Source organism: Coregonus clupeaformis, chromosome 19, assembly GCF_020615455.1.
Source record: "Coregonus clupeaformis isolate EN_2021a chromosome 19, ASM2061545v1, whole genome shotgun sequence".
Taxonomy (NCBI): Eukaryota; Metazoa; Chordata; class Actinopteri; order Salmoniformes; family Salmonidae; genus Coregonus; species Coregonus clupeaformis.
Window position 1 is genome coordinate 17,420,125 of NC_059210.1, and position 15,361 is coordinate 17,435,485.

Sequence of the window (15,361 nt, forward strand, 5' to 3'; positions counted from 1 at the left end):
AGAACGTTAATTTCTTTACCACACTTTTTGCAGTTTTACTTTAGTGCCTTGCATGTTTTAGAATATTTTTATTCTGTACAGGCTCTCTTTTTTTACTCTGTCATTAAGGTTGGTATTATGGAGTAACTAATGTTGTTGATCCATCCTCAGTTTTCTTCGATAGCCATTCAACTCTAACTGTTTTAAAGTCACATGGTGAAATCCCTGAGGGGTTTTCTTCCTCTCCGGCAACTGAGTTAGGAAGGACGCCTCTATATTTGAAGTGACTGGGTGTATTGATACACCATCCAAAGTGTAATTCATAACATCATGCTCAAAAGAGATATTCATGGTCTGCTTTTTAAAATGTTTACCCATCTACCAATAGGTGCCCTTCTTTGCGAGGCATTGGGAAACCTCCTTGGTCTTGGTGGTTTAATCGGATTTGGAAATTCACTGCTTGACTGAGGGACCTCACAGCTAATTGTGTGTGTGGGGTACAGGGATGAGGTATTAATTCAAAAATCATGTTCAACACTATCATTGCACACAGAGTGAGTCCATTAAACTTATCAAGCAAATTTTTACTGCTCAACGTATTTAGGCTTGCCATAAGAAAGGAGTTGAATATCTATGACTGAAGACATTTCAGCTTTTCATTGGTAAGAATTTCGAAAAACATAATTCCACTTTGACATTATGGGGTATTGTGTGTTGGCCAGTGACACAAAATCTTAATGTAATCCATTTTACATTTCAGGCTGTAACACAACAAAATGTGGAAAAAGTCAAGGGGTGTGAATACTTTCTGAAGGCAGTGCTAAGAATCACTACTCTCGGCGGGACTGACTTAGAATATGTGGACAACTACAAATACCTAGGTGTCTGGTTAGACCGTAAACTCTCCTTCCAGACTCACATTAAGCATCTCCAATCCAAAGTTAAATCTAGAATCGGCTTCCTATTTCGCAACAAAGCCTCCTTCACTCATGCTGCCAAACATGCCCTCGTAAAACTGACTATCCTACTGATCCTTTACTTCGGCGATGTCATTTACAAAATAGCCTCCAACACTCTACTCAGCAAATTGGATGTAGTCTATCACAATGCCATCCGTTTTGTCACCAAAACCACATATACTACCCACCATTGTGACCTGTACGCTCTCATTAGCTGGCCCTCACTACATATTCGTCGCCAAACCCACTGGCTCCAGGTCATCTATAAATCACTGCTAGGCAAATCCCTGCCTTATCTTAGCTCATTGGTCACCATAGCAACACCCACCCGTCATTTGCGCTCCAGCAGGTATATCTCACTGGTCATCCCCAAAGCCAACACCTCCTTTGGCCACCATTCCTTCCAGTTCTCTGCTGCTAATGACTGGAACGAACTGCAAAAATCTGAAGCTGGAGACACTTATCTCCCTCACTAACTTTAAGCATCAGTTGTCAGAGCAGTTTACCGATCACTGCACCTTTACACAGCCCATCTGTAATTAGCCCACCCAACTACCTCATCCCCATATCGTTATTTATTTTGCTCATTTGCACCCCAGTATCTCTATTTGTACATCTTCTTCTGCACATCTATCACTCCAGTGTTTATATTAAATTGTAATTGTAACAAGTATTTGATACACTGCCGATTTTGCAGGTTTTCCTACTTACAAAGCATGTAGAGGTCTGTAATTTTTATCATAGGTACACTTCAACTGTGAGAGACGGAATCCAAAAAATCACATTGTATGATTTTTAAGTAATTAATTTGCATTTTATTGCATGACATAAGTATTTGATCACCTACCAACCAGTAAGAATTCCGGCTCTCACAGACCTGTTAGTTTTTCTTTAAGAAGCCCTCCTGTTCTCCACTCATTACCTGTATTAACTGCACCTGTTTGAACTCGTTACCTGTATAAAAGACACCTGTCCACACACTCAAGCAAACAGACTCCAACCTCTCCACAATGGCCAAGACCAGAGAGCTGTGTAAGGACATCAGGGATAAAATTGTAGAACTGCACAAGGCTGGGATGGGCTACAGGACAATAGGCAAGCAGCTTGGTGAGAAGGCAACAACTGTTGGCGCAATTATTAGAAAATGGAAGAAGTTCAAGATGACGGTCAATCACCCTTGGTCTGGGGCTCCATGCAAGATCTCACCTCGTGGGGCATCAATGATCATGAGGAAGGTGAGGGATCAGCCCAGAACTACACGGCAGGCCCTGGTCAATGACCTGAAGAGAGCTGGGACCACAGTCTCAAAGAGAACCATTTGTAACACACTACGCCGTCATGGATTAAAATCCTGCAGCGCACGCAAATCAAATCAAATTTTATTGGCCACATGCGCCGAATACAACAGGTGCAGACATTACAGTGAAATGCTTACTTACAGCCCTTAACCAACAGTGCATTTATTTTTAACAAAAAAGTAAAAATAAAACAACAACAAAAAAAGTGTTGAGAAAAAAAGAGCAGAAGTAAAATAAAATAACAGTAGGGAGGCTATATATATACAGGGGGGTACCGGTGCAGAGTCAATGTGCGGGGGCACCGGCTAGTTGAGGTAGTTGAAGTAATATGTACATGTGGGTAGAGTTAAAGTGACTATGCATAAATAATTAACAGAGTAGCAGCAGCGTAAAAGGATGGGGTGGGGGGGCAGTGCAAATAGTCCGGGTAGCCATGATTAGCTGTTCAGGAGTCTTATGGCTTGGGGATAGAAGCTGTTGAGAAGTCTTTTGGACCTAGACTTGGCACTCCGGTACCGCTTGCCGTGTGGTAGCAGAGAGAACAGTCTATGACTAGGGTGGCTGGAGTCTTTGACAATTTTGAGGGCCTTCCTCTGACACCGCCTGGTATAGAGGTCCTGGATGGCAGGAAGCTTGGCCCCAGTGATGTACTGGGCCGTACGCACTACCCTCTGTAGTGCCTTGCGGTCGGAGGCCAAGCAGTTGCCATACCAGGCGGTGATGCAACCAGTCAGGATGCTCTCGATGGTGCAGCTGTAGAATTTTTTGAGGATCTGAGGACCCATGCCAAATCTTTTCAGTCTCCAGAGGGGGAATAGGCTTTGTCGTGCCCTCTTCACGACTGTCTTGGTGTGTTTGGACCATGATAGTTCGTTGGTGATGTGGACACCAAGGAACTTGAAGCTCTCCCCCTGCTCAAGCCAGCGCATGTCCAGGCCCATCTGAAGTTTGCCAATGACCATATGGATGATCCAGAGGAGGAATGGGAGAAGGTCATGTGGTCTGATGAGACAAAAATAGAGCTTTTTGGTCTAAACTCCACTCGCCGTGTTTGGAGGAAGAAGAAGGATGAGTACAACCCCAAGAACACCATCCCAACCGTGAAGCATGGAGGTGGAAACATTCTTTGGGGATGCTTTTCTGCAAAGGGGACAGGACGACTGCACCGTATTGAGGGGAGAATGGATGGGGCCATGTATCGCGAGATCTTGGCCAACAACCTCCTTCCCTCAGTAGGAGCATTGAAGATGGGTCGTGGCTGGGTCTTCCAGCATGACAACGACCCGAAACACACAGCCAGGGCAACTAAGGAGTGGCTCCGTAAGAAGCATATCAAGGTCCTGGAGTGGCCTAGCCAGTCTCCAGACCTGAACCCAATAGAAAATCTTTGGAGGGAGCTGAAAGTCCGTATTGCCCAGCGACAGCCCCGAAACCTGAAGAATCTGGAAAAGGTCTGTATGGAGGAGTGGGCCAAAATCCCTGCTGCAGTGTGTGCAAACCTGGTCAAGACCTACAGGAAACGTATGATCTCTGTAATTGCAAACAAAGGTTTCTGTACCAAATATTAAGTTCTGCTTTTCTGATGTATCAAATACTTATGTCATGCAATAAAATGCAAATTAATTATTTAAATCATAGAATGTGATTTTCTTGATTTTTGTTTTAGATTCCGTCTCTCACAGTTGAAGTGTACCTATGATAAAAATTACAGACCTCTACATGCTTTGTAAGTAGGAAAACCTGCAAAATCGGCAGAGTATCAAATACTTGTTCTCCCCACTGTATATTGCCTTACCTCCATAACGTACTACATTTGCACACACTGTATATAGATTTTCTATTGTGTTATTGACTGTATGTTTTGTTTTATCCCATGTGTAACTCTGTGTTGTTGTTGTTTTTAAATCGCACTCCTTTGCTTTATCTTGGCCAGGTCGCAGTTGTAAATGAGAACTTGTTCTCAACTGGCTTACCTGGTTAAATAAAGGTGAAATAAAAATAAATAAATAAGCAGGCAATGTACTGAGCAGGCAAACATAGCTAACCGTTTTGGTCCATCAGCAACAAAATTATTATTGAACCACAAAGCATAACAGAGAATGCATACAGAAATTCTTACCTCTCTTTTAGTGTTGGGGTTTGCACAACCACAACTTGTACAGCCTCAGGTTCCCTCGAAATCTGATTTTCTCCACCAGTTTCACCCTGAGAAATACATGTTTGTGTGATGTTACTGTATTGAAATGTATAGCTGGATGCATTTTTTAGGGTCCTGGGCCTAAAATTATGTCAACCACCTAGTTAGTTAGCATTATCAGCTACAAACTAAACACATTATCGTGTCAACGATCTGCATATTGAGCTTCAGCTAGCTAACTTTAGCTAGTTTAAATAAAGGCATTGGGCATCTTCTGGGGTTTATGCAGTGTAGCTACATGATGCTATCCTTAGATTCCTTTGAGTACAAAACAGTTTGAATACAGACGATGTTAGCTAGCTAAGTAGCCTTGTTAGCTAACTTGAACATGAACACACTGAGGTTAGCAGCTAACATAGCTAGCAGGATAAACACACATCACCACTTACCTGACGTTACCAGTCCATGAGAACGTCCAGTCCATTTCGGCGTCACTCTTCCACCTTTCAAAATTAATTTAAATGTTTATCCGGTTTATGGATTGGTCATGAGCAGTCTTTTTCCTTGCTTCTTTTTCCTCTTTTGGGGTTGAGTTGATTCAGATCCAAGAACAGAGAATGATGCTTGTTGGCTTCATCTGCTATGTTTGTTTCTGGTGGCTGTAATGTTAGGTTGCAAGTGATTTTCACTTCCTCTCCATCTCTGGGGCAGCAGAGTCATTTAAGTAGGCGGGATTAGCACAAAGACACTCCTAGCCCAGAAGGCCAGCCCAAGGCGGCTCAGGGCTCAACCCCCTTGTTTCCGTTCAAAGTGAAAACACTACACAGGAAGTAGGGCAGCATTTGGTAGCCCACGACCTGCAGATTTCTGCTTTAAAGTGCAGACTTGTCAGCTTTAATTTGAGGGTATTTTCAAATCCAAAGTGTTGCAGTACAAAGCCAAAACAACAACAGAAATTGTCACTGTCCCAATGCTTTTGGAGCATACTGTATGTTACGGGAGCATCATTTCAGTGATACCTGTAGTCATGGTAATAAAACGACAACACTAAACTTTATTTAATCCTTTTAAATAAATAAACATTCTCATAGCTTCTCAATTTAGCCATTTTACTGTTTTAAGCCATTCCCACTTGTCTATTTGTTGCACCCAGGAAGCGCTTCATGACAGCGTCTGTGGGGGGAAAGCAACAAGTATAACATAGAGAGCACATAGAACAGTTAGAGGTCGGGTTTGGGGTCAATTTAATCAATTCAGGAATTGATTTTAATAAAAATTGAAAAACCTTGGATGTGAAAAGCTTATCAGATTCAGTTTAATAAGAAATCCTTATTAATGCCCTATATGCAATGATTGACTTGTAAATTCAATTAAGGGATAGTTCACTTATAGTCAGATGGTTCCTTACCTTGCAAGTAGTCCATGGGCCAGGATAAACTGTAATCCATGGTTTAAAGTTGTTTAAATAGCCAATACTAACTTCAGCTAATTTTAACCACGGCTAATAACAAGAAAAACGATGAGAGTGTTGGGGCAATTAGACAAATTTCAAAATTGCATGGTCAAATCAACTCAAATGTCGACTCAACTTTCTGACTTGGTAGGTAGTTACTTTGAGTTGATTTGGCCACAAATCTTTAACTGTGTCAAATTGCCCCCATCACTCCCATAGTTTGTTAACCATCTGACGATAAGGTGTAAAACATTGAATTATCCCTTTAACATCTTCAATTTAAATTAACCCCAACCCTGTTCTGGGGTATGCATTGTCTGGAATAATATTCACCCTTCTTTTCACCAGGAGTAATTTCTAACTCATATTCTTTTTAAAACAATATGACGATACCAGCACACCGTAAAATTCTCATTTACAATTGATGAACAATTACCTACTACATTTTCAGGATGCAATCTGTCTTTTTTTATAAATTTGCAAAAATGTCTAAAAACCTGTTTTAATTATGTCATAATGGGGTATTGGGTGTAGATTGATGAGGGAAAAAATTAATTTAATCAATTTTAGAATACGGCTGTAATGTAACAAAATGTGGAAAGGGGGAATGGGTCTGAATACTTTCCGAATGCACTGTATGATCTTTACCTATGATAGAAATAATTTGAAACAAATGTATGTAATTAATTTCATTATTCTTTTGGCCAAATTTAATATTCACAAACGTAAATTTGTGTGTAAACCCCTTAAGGTCTTTGTGTGATGTGTTATTGTACCCCCTAGACCTGCCCCTAGCCCAACTGTCCTTTGTATATTCTTTATGTATACTTGTGTTCCCCATGTACCTTTGTATGGATTTATTATTGTTAATAAAAAAATGTACAAGCAACATAAAACATGCCTCTTCGGCACCTCCAGCTGTTGTAGACCTTTTTTGGAAGTACATACCGGCCGTAACGGGAGTAAATTAAGATAGTTGCTCAGCTAAACTCCATATTTGGTGAGTAACAAACTTAATTTTGACATTATAACACTTGCAGTGCAGTCTAATGGGCGTTTGAATCGGAGCTTCCTGGGAGTTAGAGGAAACACATGATACTCGTCGTCGACATCTCTAACGCGGAGACTGGTTCACAGTACAACCATCTCAATACTGACGGCCCGTTTACATTGTGAAGTATTTCATTACGCCGTACGTCATCTTCAGGGAGTCTCCGCTACTGAACAGACAAGTGTAGTGTTTGTAAAGCAAGATGGAGGAGAGCCCGTCTCTAGTCAGCTATCTCATTTATTTTCAAAGACTGCAAAATATGACCTTTTCATTCAAGACAAGAAAAATATATTGTTGTTTCAGGTGATAATAAAACATGTTTTGTTCAGTTACTTTATCCTCAACTTGTTTCTCTAACTTTATAGTAAGTCAAGCTAGTTTGCACTGCAGAGCAGTCCTAGGCTAGGTTGAAGATACCATTGTAGCTGGCGACCTCCACCTAATAAAAGCATTTTAGCCTTTGTCAAAATAATCCATTCACCTGACAGGTGTGGCATATCAAGAAGCTGATTAAACCGCATGATCATTACACAGGTGCACCTTGTGCTGGGGACAATAAAATGCCACTAAAATGTGCAGTTTTATCACACAACAGAATGCCACAGCAATTGTCATGATGACAGCAGGAATGTCCACCAGAGCTGTTACCAGATAATTCAATGTTCATTTCTCTACCATAAGCCATCTCCAACGTCGTTTTATAGAATTTGGCAGTACGTCCAACCGGCCTGACAACCGCAGACCACGTGTAACCACACCAGCCCAGGACCTCCACATCTGGCTTCTTCACCTGCGGGATTGTCCAAGGGAGGGATGTGGGGTGCTGAGGAGTATTTCTGTCTGTAATAAAGCCCTTTTGTGGGGAAAACTCATTCTGATTGGCTGGGCCTGGCTCCCAATTGGGTGGGCCTGGCTCCCAATTGGGTGGGCCTATGCCCTCCCAGGCCCACCCATGGCTGCGTCCCTGCCCAGTCCTGTGAAATCCATAGATTAGGGCCTAATGAATTTATTTCAATTGACTGATTTCCTTATATGAACTGTTACTCAGCAAAATCTTTCAAATGGTTGCGTTTAGATTTTTGTTCAGTATAATATAGTTGGCTTAACAGCCAATGTGTATTATTTAACATTACTATTAAAATAGTACTCACTTATAGGCATAGCCTCGGGAAGTAGTTTGGGGGTGGGGGTGCTGCGATGTTTTGCAGAAGAAGAAAAAAATGGCCTGCGCTGAAGATATTTATATTGGTCTGCTAACAAAAGACTAGTAAAGGCCTAGTGCACTACTTTTGTGAATATATTTGAACTAAATGTACTGTATTTGAGTGTACTGTACCAGCATTTGTAACTTGAGTCTGATAATTATCTGTACAAAACAGTTAATCTGATAATACTTGTGGAATATAAAGATCCTTATTTTCCAGTTTCTTTAAATACTTTGCAAATGCAACTTGAATCTGTGAAAACTGAAATGGTCTATTCATTCCTTTTCCATTTTAGTAGACGCTCTTATCCAGAGCAACTTAGTAGTGAGTGCATACATTTTCATACTTTCTCGCACTGGTCCCCTGTGGGAATCGAACCCACAACTCTAGCATTGCAAACGCCATTCTCTACCAACTGAGCCACATCATCAAAAACCACTTGAAGTCTAAATATATTAATTTACTGTATTGTGCATTGTTTTTCTTCGCGGTGATGGGAAGTGTACAGGTAGAAACCTAGATAACCAGCCTATTTACAAGTAGTTTGTAAGGATGGTAAATTAATACTGCACAAAAAGTGGTTGTTTTCCATGTTATTTGATCAAGAGAAACATTTAATTTGATGTGGATGTTTTAGGTCTTTGCCCATAACTTTGCACCTTTTGATGCAAATATTTGAGAACAGGGTTTTGTTCGTTCCAATTGCAGAGAAAGGGACAGGGCAACTATTGAATCCTTTAAGATACTGTTCTTAATTATACAACTACCTTTTTTGCCAAAGCAGAGATGCTGGAAAAAAAATGTTTGCCCGCGCTACAGAGGTCTACAGTATATCGGTCCGCTAATACTAGTAAAAGGTCCAGCACACTACTTTTGAGAATTTTTGTATTTTACATTTAATAAAAAATATGTATATACACTACCAGTCAAAAGTTTTACAACACCTACTCATTCATGGGGTTTTCTTTATTTGTACAATTTTCTACATTGTAGAATAATAGTGAAGACATCAAAACTATGAATTAACACATATGAAATCATGTAGTAACCAAAAAAAAAAAGTGTTAAACAAATCAAAATATATTTTGTATTTGAGATTCTTCAAAAAGCCAACCTTTGCCTTGATGACAGCTTTGCACACTCTTGGCATTCTCTCAACCAGCTTCATGAGGTAGTCACCTGGAATGCATTTCAATTAACAGGTGTGTCTTCTTAAAGGTTAATTTGTGGAATTTCTTTCCTTCTTAATGCGTTTGAGCCAATCAGTTGTGTTGTGACAGGGTAGGGAGGTATACAGAAGATAGCCCTATTTGGTAAAAGACCAAGTCCATATTATGGAAAGAACAGCTCAAATAAGCAAAGAGAAACTACAGTTCATCATTACTTTAAGACCTGAAGGTCAGTGAATCTGGAAAATTAAGAACTTTGAAAGTTTCTTCAAGTGCAGTCGCAAAAACCATCAACAGCTATGATGAAACTGGCTCTCAAGTGGACCGCCACAGGAATGGAAGAAACAGTTACCTCTGCTGCAGAGGATAAGTTAATTAGAGTTACCAGCCTCAGAAATTGCAGCCCAAATAAATGCGTCACACAGTTCAAGTGACAGACACATCTCAACATCAACTGTTCAGAGGAGACTGTGTGAATCAGTCCTTCATGGTCAAATTGCTGCAAAGAAACCACTACTAAAAGGACACCAATAAGAAGAAGAGACTTGCTTGGGCCAAGAAACACGAGCAATGGACATTAGACCGGTGAACATTTGTTCTTTGGTCTGGAGTCCAAATTTGAGATTTTTGGTTTCAACTGCTGTGTCTTTGTGAGACGTGGTGTGGGTGTACGGATGATCTCCGCATGTGTATTTCCACCGTAAAGCATAGAGTAGGATGTGTTATGGTGTGGGGGTGCTTTGCTGGTGACGCTGTCTGTGATTTATTTAGATTTCAAGGCACACTTAACCAGCATGGCTACCACAGCATTCTGCAGCGATACGCCATCCCATCTAGTTTGGGCTTAGTGGGACTATCATTTGTTTTTCAACAGGACAATGACCCAACACACCTCCAGGCTGTGTAATGGCTATTTGACCAAGAAGGAGAGTGATGGAGTGCTGCATCAGATGACCTGGCCGCCACAATCCCCTGACCTCAACCCAATTGAGATGGTTTGAGATGAGTCGGACCACAGAGTGAAGGAAAAGCACCCAACATGTGCTCAGCATATGTGGGAACTCCTTCAAGACTGTTGGAAAAGCATTCCAGGATAAGCTGGTTGAGAGAATGCCAAGATTGTGCAAAGCTGTCATCAAGGCAAAGGGTGGCTATTTGAAGAATCTCAAATATATTTTGATTTGTTTAACACTTTTTTGGTTACTACATGATTCAATGTGTGTTATTTCATAGTTTTGATGTCTTCACTATTATTCTACAATGTAGAAAATAGTAAAAATAAAGAAAAACCCTTGAATGAGTAGGTGTTCTAAAACTTTTGACCGGTATTGTATATTTTATTGTTATTTTTTAGGGGGTGCTGCAGCACACTCAGCACCCTTACTTCCCGCGGCTATGCTTATAGGAATGGGTAATTGATTACAAGTTGCTAGCTATGCCATAAAGCCATCACCAAAAACCATGTATTTTCATCCTCCTGTGGTTTGGTAACTTCCTGTTCTTTGACGGACTCTGGCTGGACTGAAGATGACGCAAAGTTTTAAAAAAGTATGTGGCGTCTGTCTCGCAATGAAGCCTTGAACCGCAAGGGGACATTGCGTTTCCACTCCATTGTGGATGTCCCCATTGAAATGCATGACATAATTTTCAATGGAGCAGTCCACAACTCTACGTTGGGGGTGCAGCACTAGGCTGCAGTGCATTCTCTTTACCACATGTGTTCAATATTTTCAAATCGTGCATTGCTTTACCATGCAGTGGTACAAAAGGAAGTACACACACAGACTCCAACTAGCTAGCTTTTAGAGAGTTGAAAAGTGAAGCACATGTGCGTCAAATACGGAAAACGCAGGCTAGACATTCGGCAAAACAAAACACATATTCATCTGGTGGACATCGGGCATAATGTGAACGAGCCAGCTAATGGTAGCCGCTAAACTAATAGCGAGCCATATAGGCTTGATGGGCTAGCGATTGTAGTTAGCTTAGCGTATACCGTTTTACTCTAAAAATACAACTCTGTAATATATAACACTTGGGTGGGGAGATGTCAGGGCCTAGACCATATAAACGGAGTAGAAAATAAACCACATTATTACCTTAGAGGAGATATAAATCAATCAACTCAAACCAGAATCTTAGCTGGCACCATTTTGTCTTATGTTATTCCATGGGCTATCCTATATAAGCAGCAAACCCAGGCATATCCAAATATCATAAACGTGTTAGATCAACGTATGGTTTTTAAATTACATTTTAGTGTTTGAGCAGACGCTAATTTCCAGAGCGACTTACATTAGTGTATTCATCTTGAAATAGCTAGGTCAGACAACATGTCACACTCGTAGAAGGCACATTTTACCTCAACAAAGTAGTCAGTAATAGTAGGAAAAAAGACAAGCCATATATATATATATATATATATATATATATATATATATATATATATATATGCCATGCAAAACAAATAATATGTTCAGAGTACATTTTGCATGTTGAAAATACATAGGCCTATCCATAATATAATTTTTGGTATGGAGGGTGTGACATTTATATCTGTATTTAAAATATATGACAGTATATTTTAAAATGTATGTCTTTACATATGAGTTTTAAATATATGATCATAGTTTTGAAAATATGTAACGTTCTTTTCCGTATGGGCGCACAAGCCTTGTCTACAGAATGTGTTTATGTCTCTATTTTAAATACATTTACAGTAATTATAATGTTTACTGAAATGGGGCTTTAGATGGAAAGTTGAGAGGCTCGGTAGAGTGGTGGAAAGGAAATCTATAGCAAAGCCACAACGTGACAGCTCTTCGGCGCATCCGGAGGGTACAGGAAAAAACACAAAAAGCTCGGTCACATGATAGGTTTCGGTTTCATACTTTTGGAACAGTGTAGAAAGGACCAAGACAAAGAGAAATTCGAGACGAAGTCATGGACTTATTAGGCTATTTAAGTTTATGCTTAGAAAAATTATTATAATTTGCCTCCACAATCAAGGCAGATTTGTTTTGAAGTGGTAGCTACTACAACTGATCATCACATCGTCAAAGAAATACCGCATAGCATCAATAGACCACCGCCAATGAATTGCATGGGCGTCTATCTGGTCTAGTATTAACGAAGCCCTTTAATGCATGCAGAGTTCTCTCAGCTCGTTGTATGGATCATTATCAACCTCTCTATTCCATAGAGTGAATAAGGAACATTTTGTGGGTGACAATCGCGAAATAAACACAGACATGCTTTCATGATCACGTGCTTTACTGTAGGCCTACTTACGGTAAACTCGGTCCTATGTCAGCCTGTGGTATTATAATGCTCGTCATTGGAGAGAAAAACGAAATAGACAGACAGGCCTATAGCCTACCCCTGTCACATTGACAAGCAAGACATCTAAAATCCCTATAGAGTTAACGAGCCTTCCTTTATCTCTAGTAGCCTAGGCATTCAAATCACCAATCAAACGCTGTGACACTGATAACAACGGAATATGTTCTTAACGGCACATTTTGATTTCAATGTCCATATTTCTACGTGACGTCAAAGAGCCAAACTCACCACTGTCACTGGCGAAACCATCTCTCAATCGATCACTGTAGTTAATATTCGCAAAGGAACTGGAGAGTGCTACACTGCGCTGCAGCCGTTTTCCGCACTGTACAGTTCACTAAAATTGCTGTAGTCTTTGTGATGCGTATTGTTTTGGTCCCTTTTCAGGGCAGACTGACGTAAGGGGAGGAGGCAAACCGACCATAATTGTGGGTGGAGAAAGAATCTTTAGGCACGGATAGGGTGTAGTTAAAATATCCGACCAATTAACAGACAGGAACAATGAAAGGGGCAAGGTTAAGAGAATAGAACGCCCCTTTTAATAAAGGTCTTTTGACTGCTGTTTACCTATCGAAGCAGATGGCCTGTATTTACATTTTGTCTAATGACACATTTCACTTTGTTACACTGTATCTCTGTACATTTACATTGTGGCAACATTGTTGCATTGTAGTCAATGATGTTGCATTGTAGACAATGTTGAACAACACACTAGTCATTCTGTCTCGTGCTGTGCATCCATTTATTTTTATTTTTTATACAGTCTTTGCTGCATTAGTAATCAAGTGGGAAGTGGGAATTTACCACCATGGCAGCGCCATTGAGACCATCTCCATTTTGAAGCAGTCAATTTTCTTTTTCTACTATTTCTATGAATTGGCAGACGAGCTGAAAGGGTGCATACTGCCAGCTAGTGTGTTGTTTGAACATGTATAAAGCCAATTGGTTGGTGATTTACTGCCACCTACAGTTATTCAATGTTTTCTCACGAGTATAATGAATTGGCTGATCCCCCTGATGACCGTATGGAATCATGTGATCCTTCCTTCACCCATAGGAAGGCTCACCCAGTTGACTACTTTATAATGGTGCAAGCCCTCAGTGTCCATACCATAACGGTTTTATCCATTCTCTATCTAACTCTATGGTGGTCAATTCCCACTTGGTTACTAACGCAGCATATTGCCACGTTCCTATGCCCAGACGTAGTTTACACATGCTAGATTTTATATGCTTGGATAGGTATTTGAAATATCACCCAACTACATCATATGTTATAGCAATCTGGTGCCCGACGGGACAGTCGATGATGTGGCACCCAACCATTGATTGAGCAGGGGAACGTGAGGCCTGAGGCATCATCACGACAGAACTCGTGGGTGCCATCTATTTAGCTAGTCTGACTTTTAATAGCTAGCTACAGCTTTTGATGGTCAAATTAATACACTACTTTACTTGGCCAATGCAGTAGGCATTTATTACCTATGAGGCAGTTCTACTAACCTGAGCGGCGGTGCACCGGTCTATGGCCCATGACATTAATTGGCAAAAGCATGAGGGAGGAGCGCCCTTCACAAATCGCAGAGTAATCTGCACTGCTCGGTCATGTTGTTAACAAGCAAGCATGGTCCAGAAACATACAACATCTCTTTTCCATAAAATATATGTTTGAATTTTCAAAGTAGTTTTCATTGGGAGGGCAGATAAAGCATTTTTATCAAAAGCAATTACTTTAGCATGTGAAAACAAAGAATCCTACAGCCCACTCATTACTCCACGTGCTTAATAGCCTAGGCTCAGAACCCGCCAAATTAAAATATACTTACGTTTTTTTGCGTATAACTTCCTATTGGTCGATTCTGATACTTTCCAAGTGGGAAACTGAGCTCATTTTTCGACAATGATTTTCAAGTTGAAAATGTCAGAGTTTTCGAGTTCTGAGTCGTTGTGAATGCAGCAGTCACCAACTTTTCAGTACATGCTATTCGGAATCCTTGGGAGGTCCCTACCCCATTGAAGTTGACGTTAAAATTGGTTAAGGTTAGATAAGGCTTATGGTTATGGTAGGGGTTTAGGGGAGGAACGTCCCAAGGATCCCAGTTTACACAGATCCCAACTTTTCTGTGTAACGGAAATTGTGTTCTGAAACCGGATGACGGTGTTCATACACTAGCTAGCTAGCTACACAGCACCTATTAGAAGACAGCAAGAATAAGGCCGTGACCTCGGCAATTTGATTTCAAAATAAAAGTCACGCAATGAATATGGCAAAAAATTATACAAATGGCAACGGTCGAAATTCGTAAAATGTTATTAGGAAATGTTAGCTGAATTTTGTATAACAACATCAAAAAAGGAAAAAAGTTAAAAGCCTTGATAGCACAAATAATATTATTGCATTGATAATATTGTTAACAGCATAAAAGGGAAACTTCACCACATTATTTGTGGGTGTTTTTCCAGTCTCTCTACATAATTATGAGAGATGAGAGGGTATTTCAGACAAAATTATGCACTGAAGCTGCATTTTTCTTTTTTTGATTGGTTGATTGAGCCTGCTGTCTGATCTTAAAAGGACTGGAGTCATGTTTTGTAGCAATTATTGTGGCCTTTGTGTTTTGCAGATTGCACGATTATGCGAGTAGATACGGTTTTCCTTGTTCAATAAAGCCATTGGACTTGTCTCAATGATGTTCCTATCTGCCACGTTGACTCATTTTCCCTGGCTTTGTAAAGACTACAGAATGACGAGAGCCATAATTCCTTGT

The 15,361-nt window shown here is 40.4% G+C and overlaps 1 protein-coding gene across 1 annotated transcript in view; it reads right to left on the reverse strand.

Annotated features, from left to right (window-relative positions):
* tmem86a (transmembrane protein 86A) overlaps positions 1-12,960 on the reverse strand; it is a 70,845-nt gene extending 57,885 nt beyond the window's left edge. The window contains exon 1 of the mRNA XM_041837620.1: positions 12,822-12,960. Within this exon, the coding sequence (XP_041693554.1) occupies positions 12,822-12,842 (21 nt within the window). The 5' untranslated portion in view covers positions 12,843-12,960. The remainder of the gene's footprint in view (positions 1-12,821) is intronic.
* Positions 12,961-15,361: the final 2,401 nt, after the last annotated feature.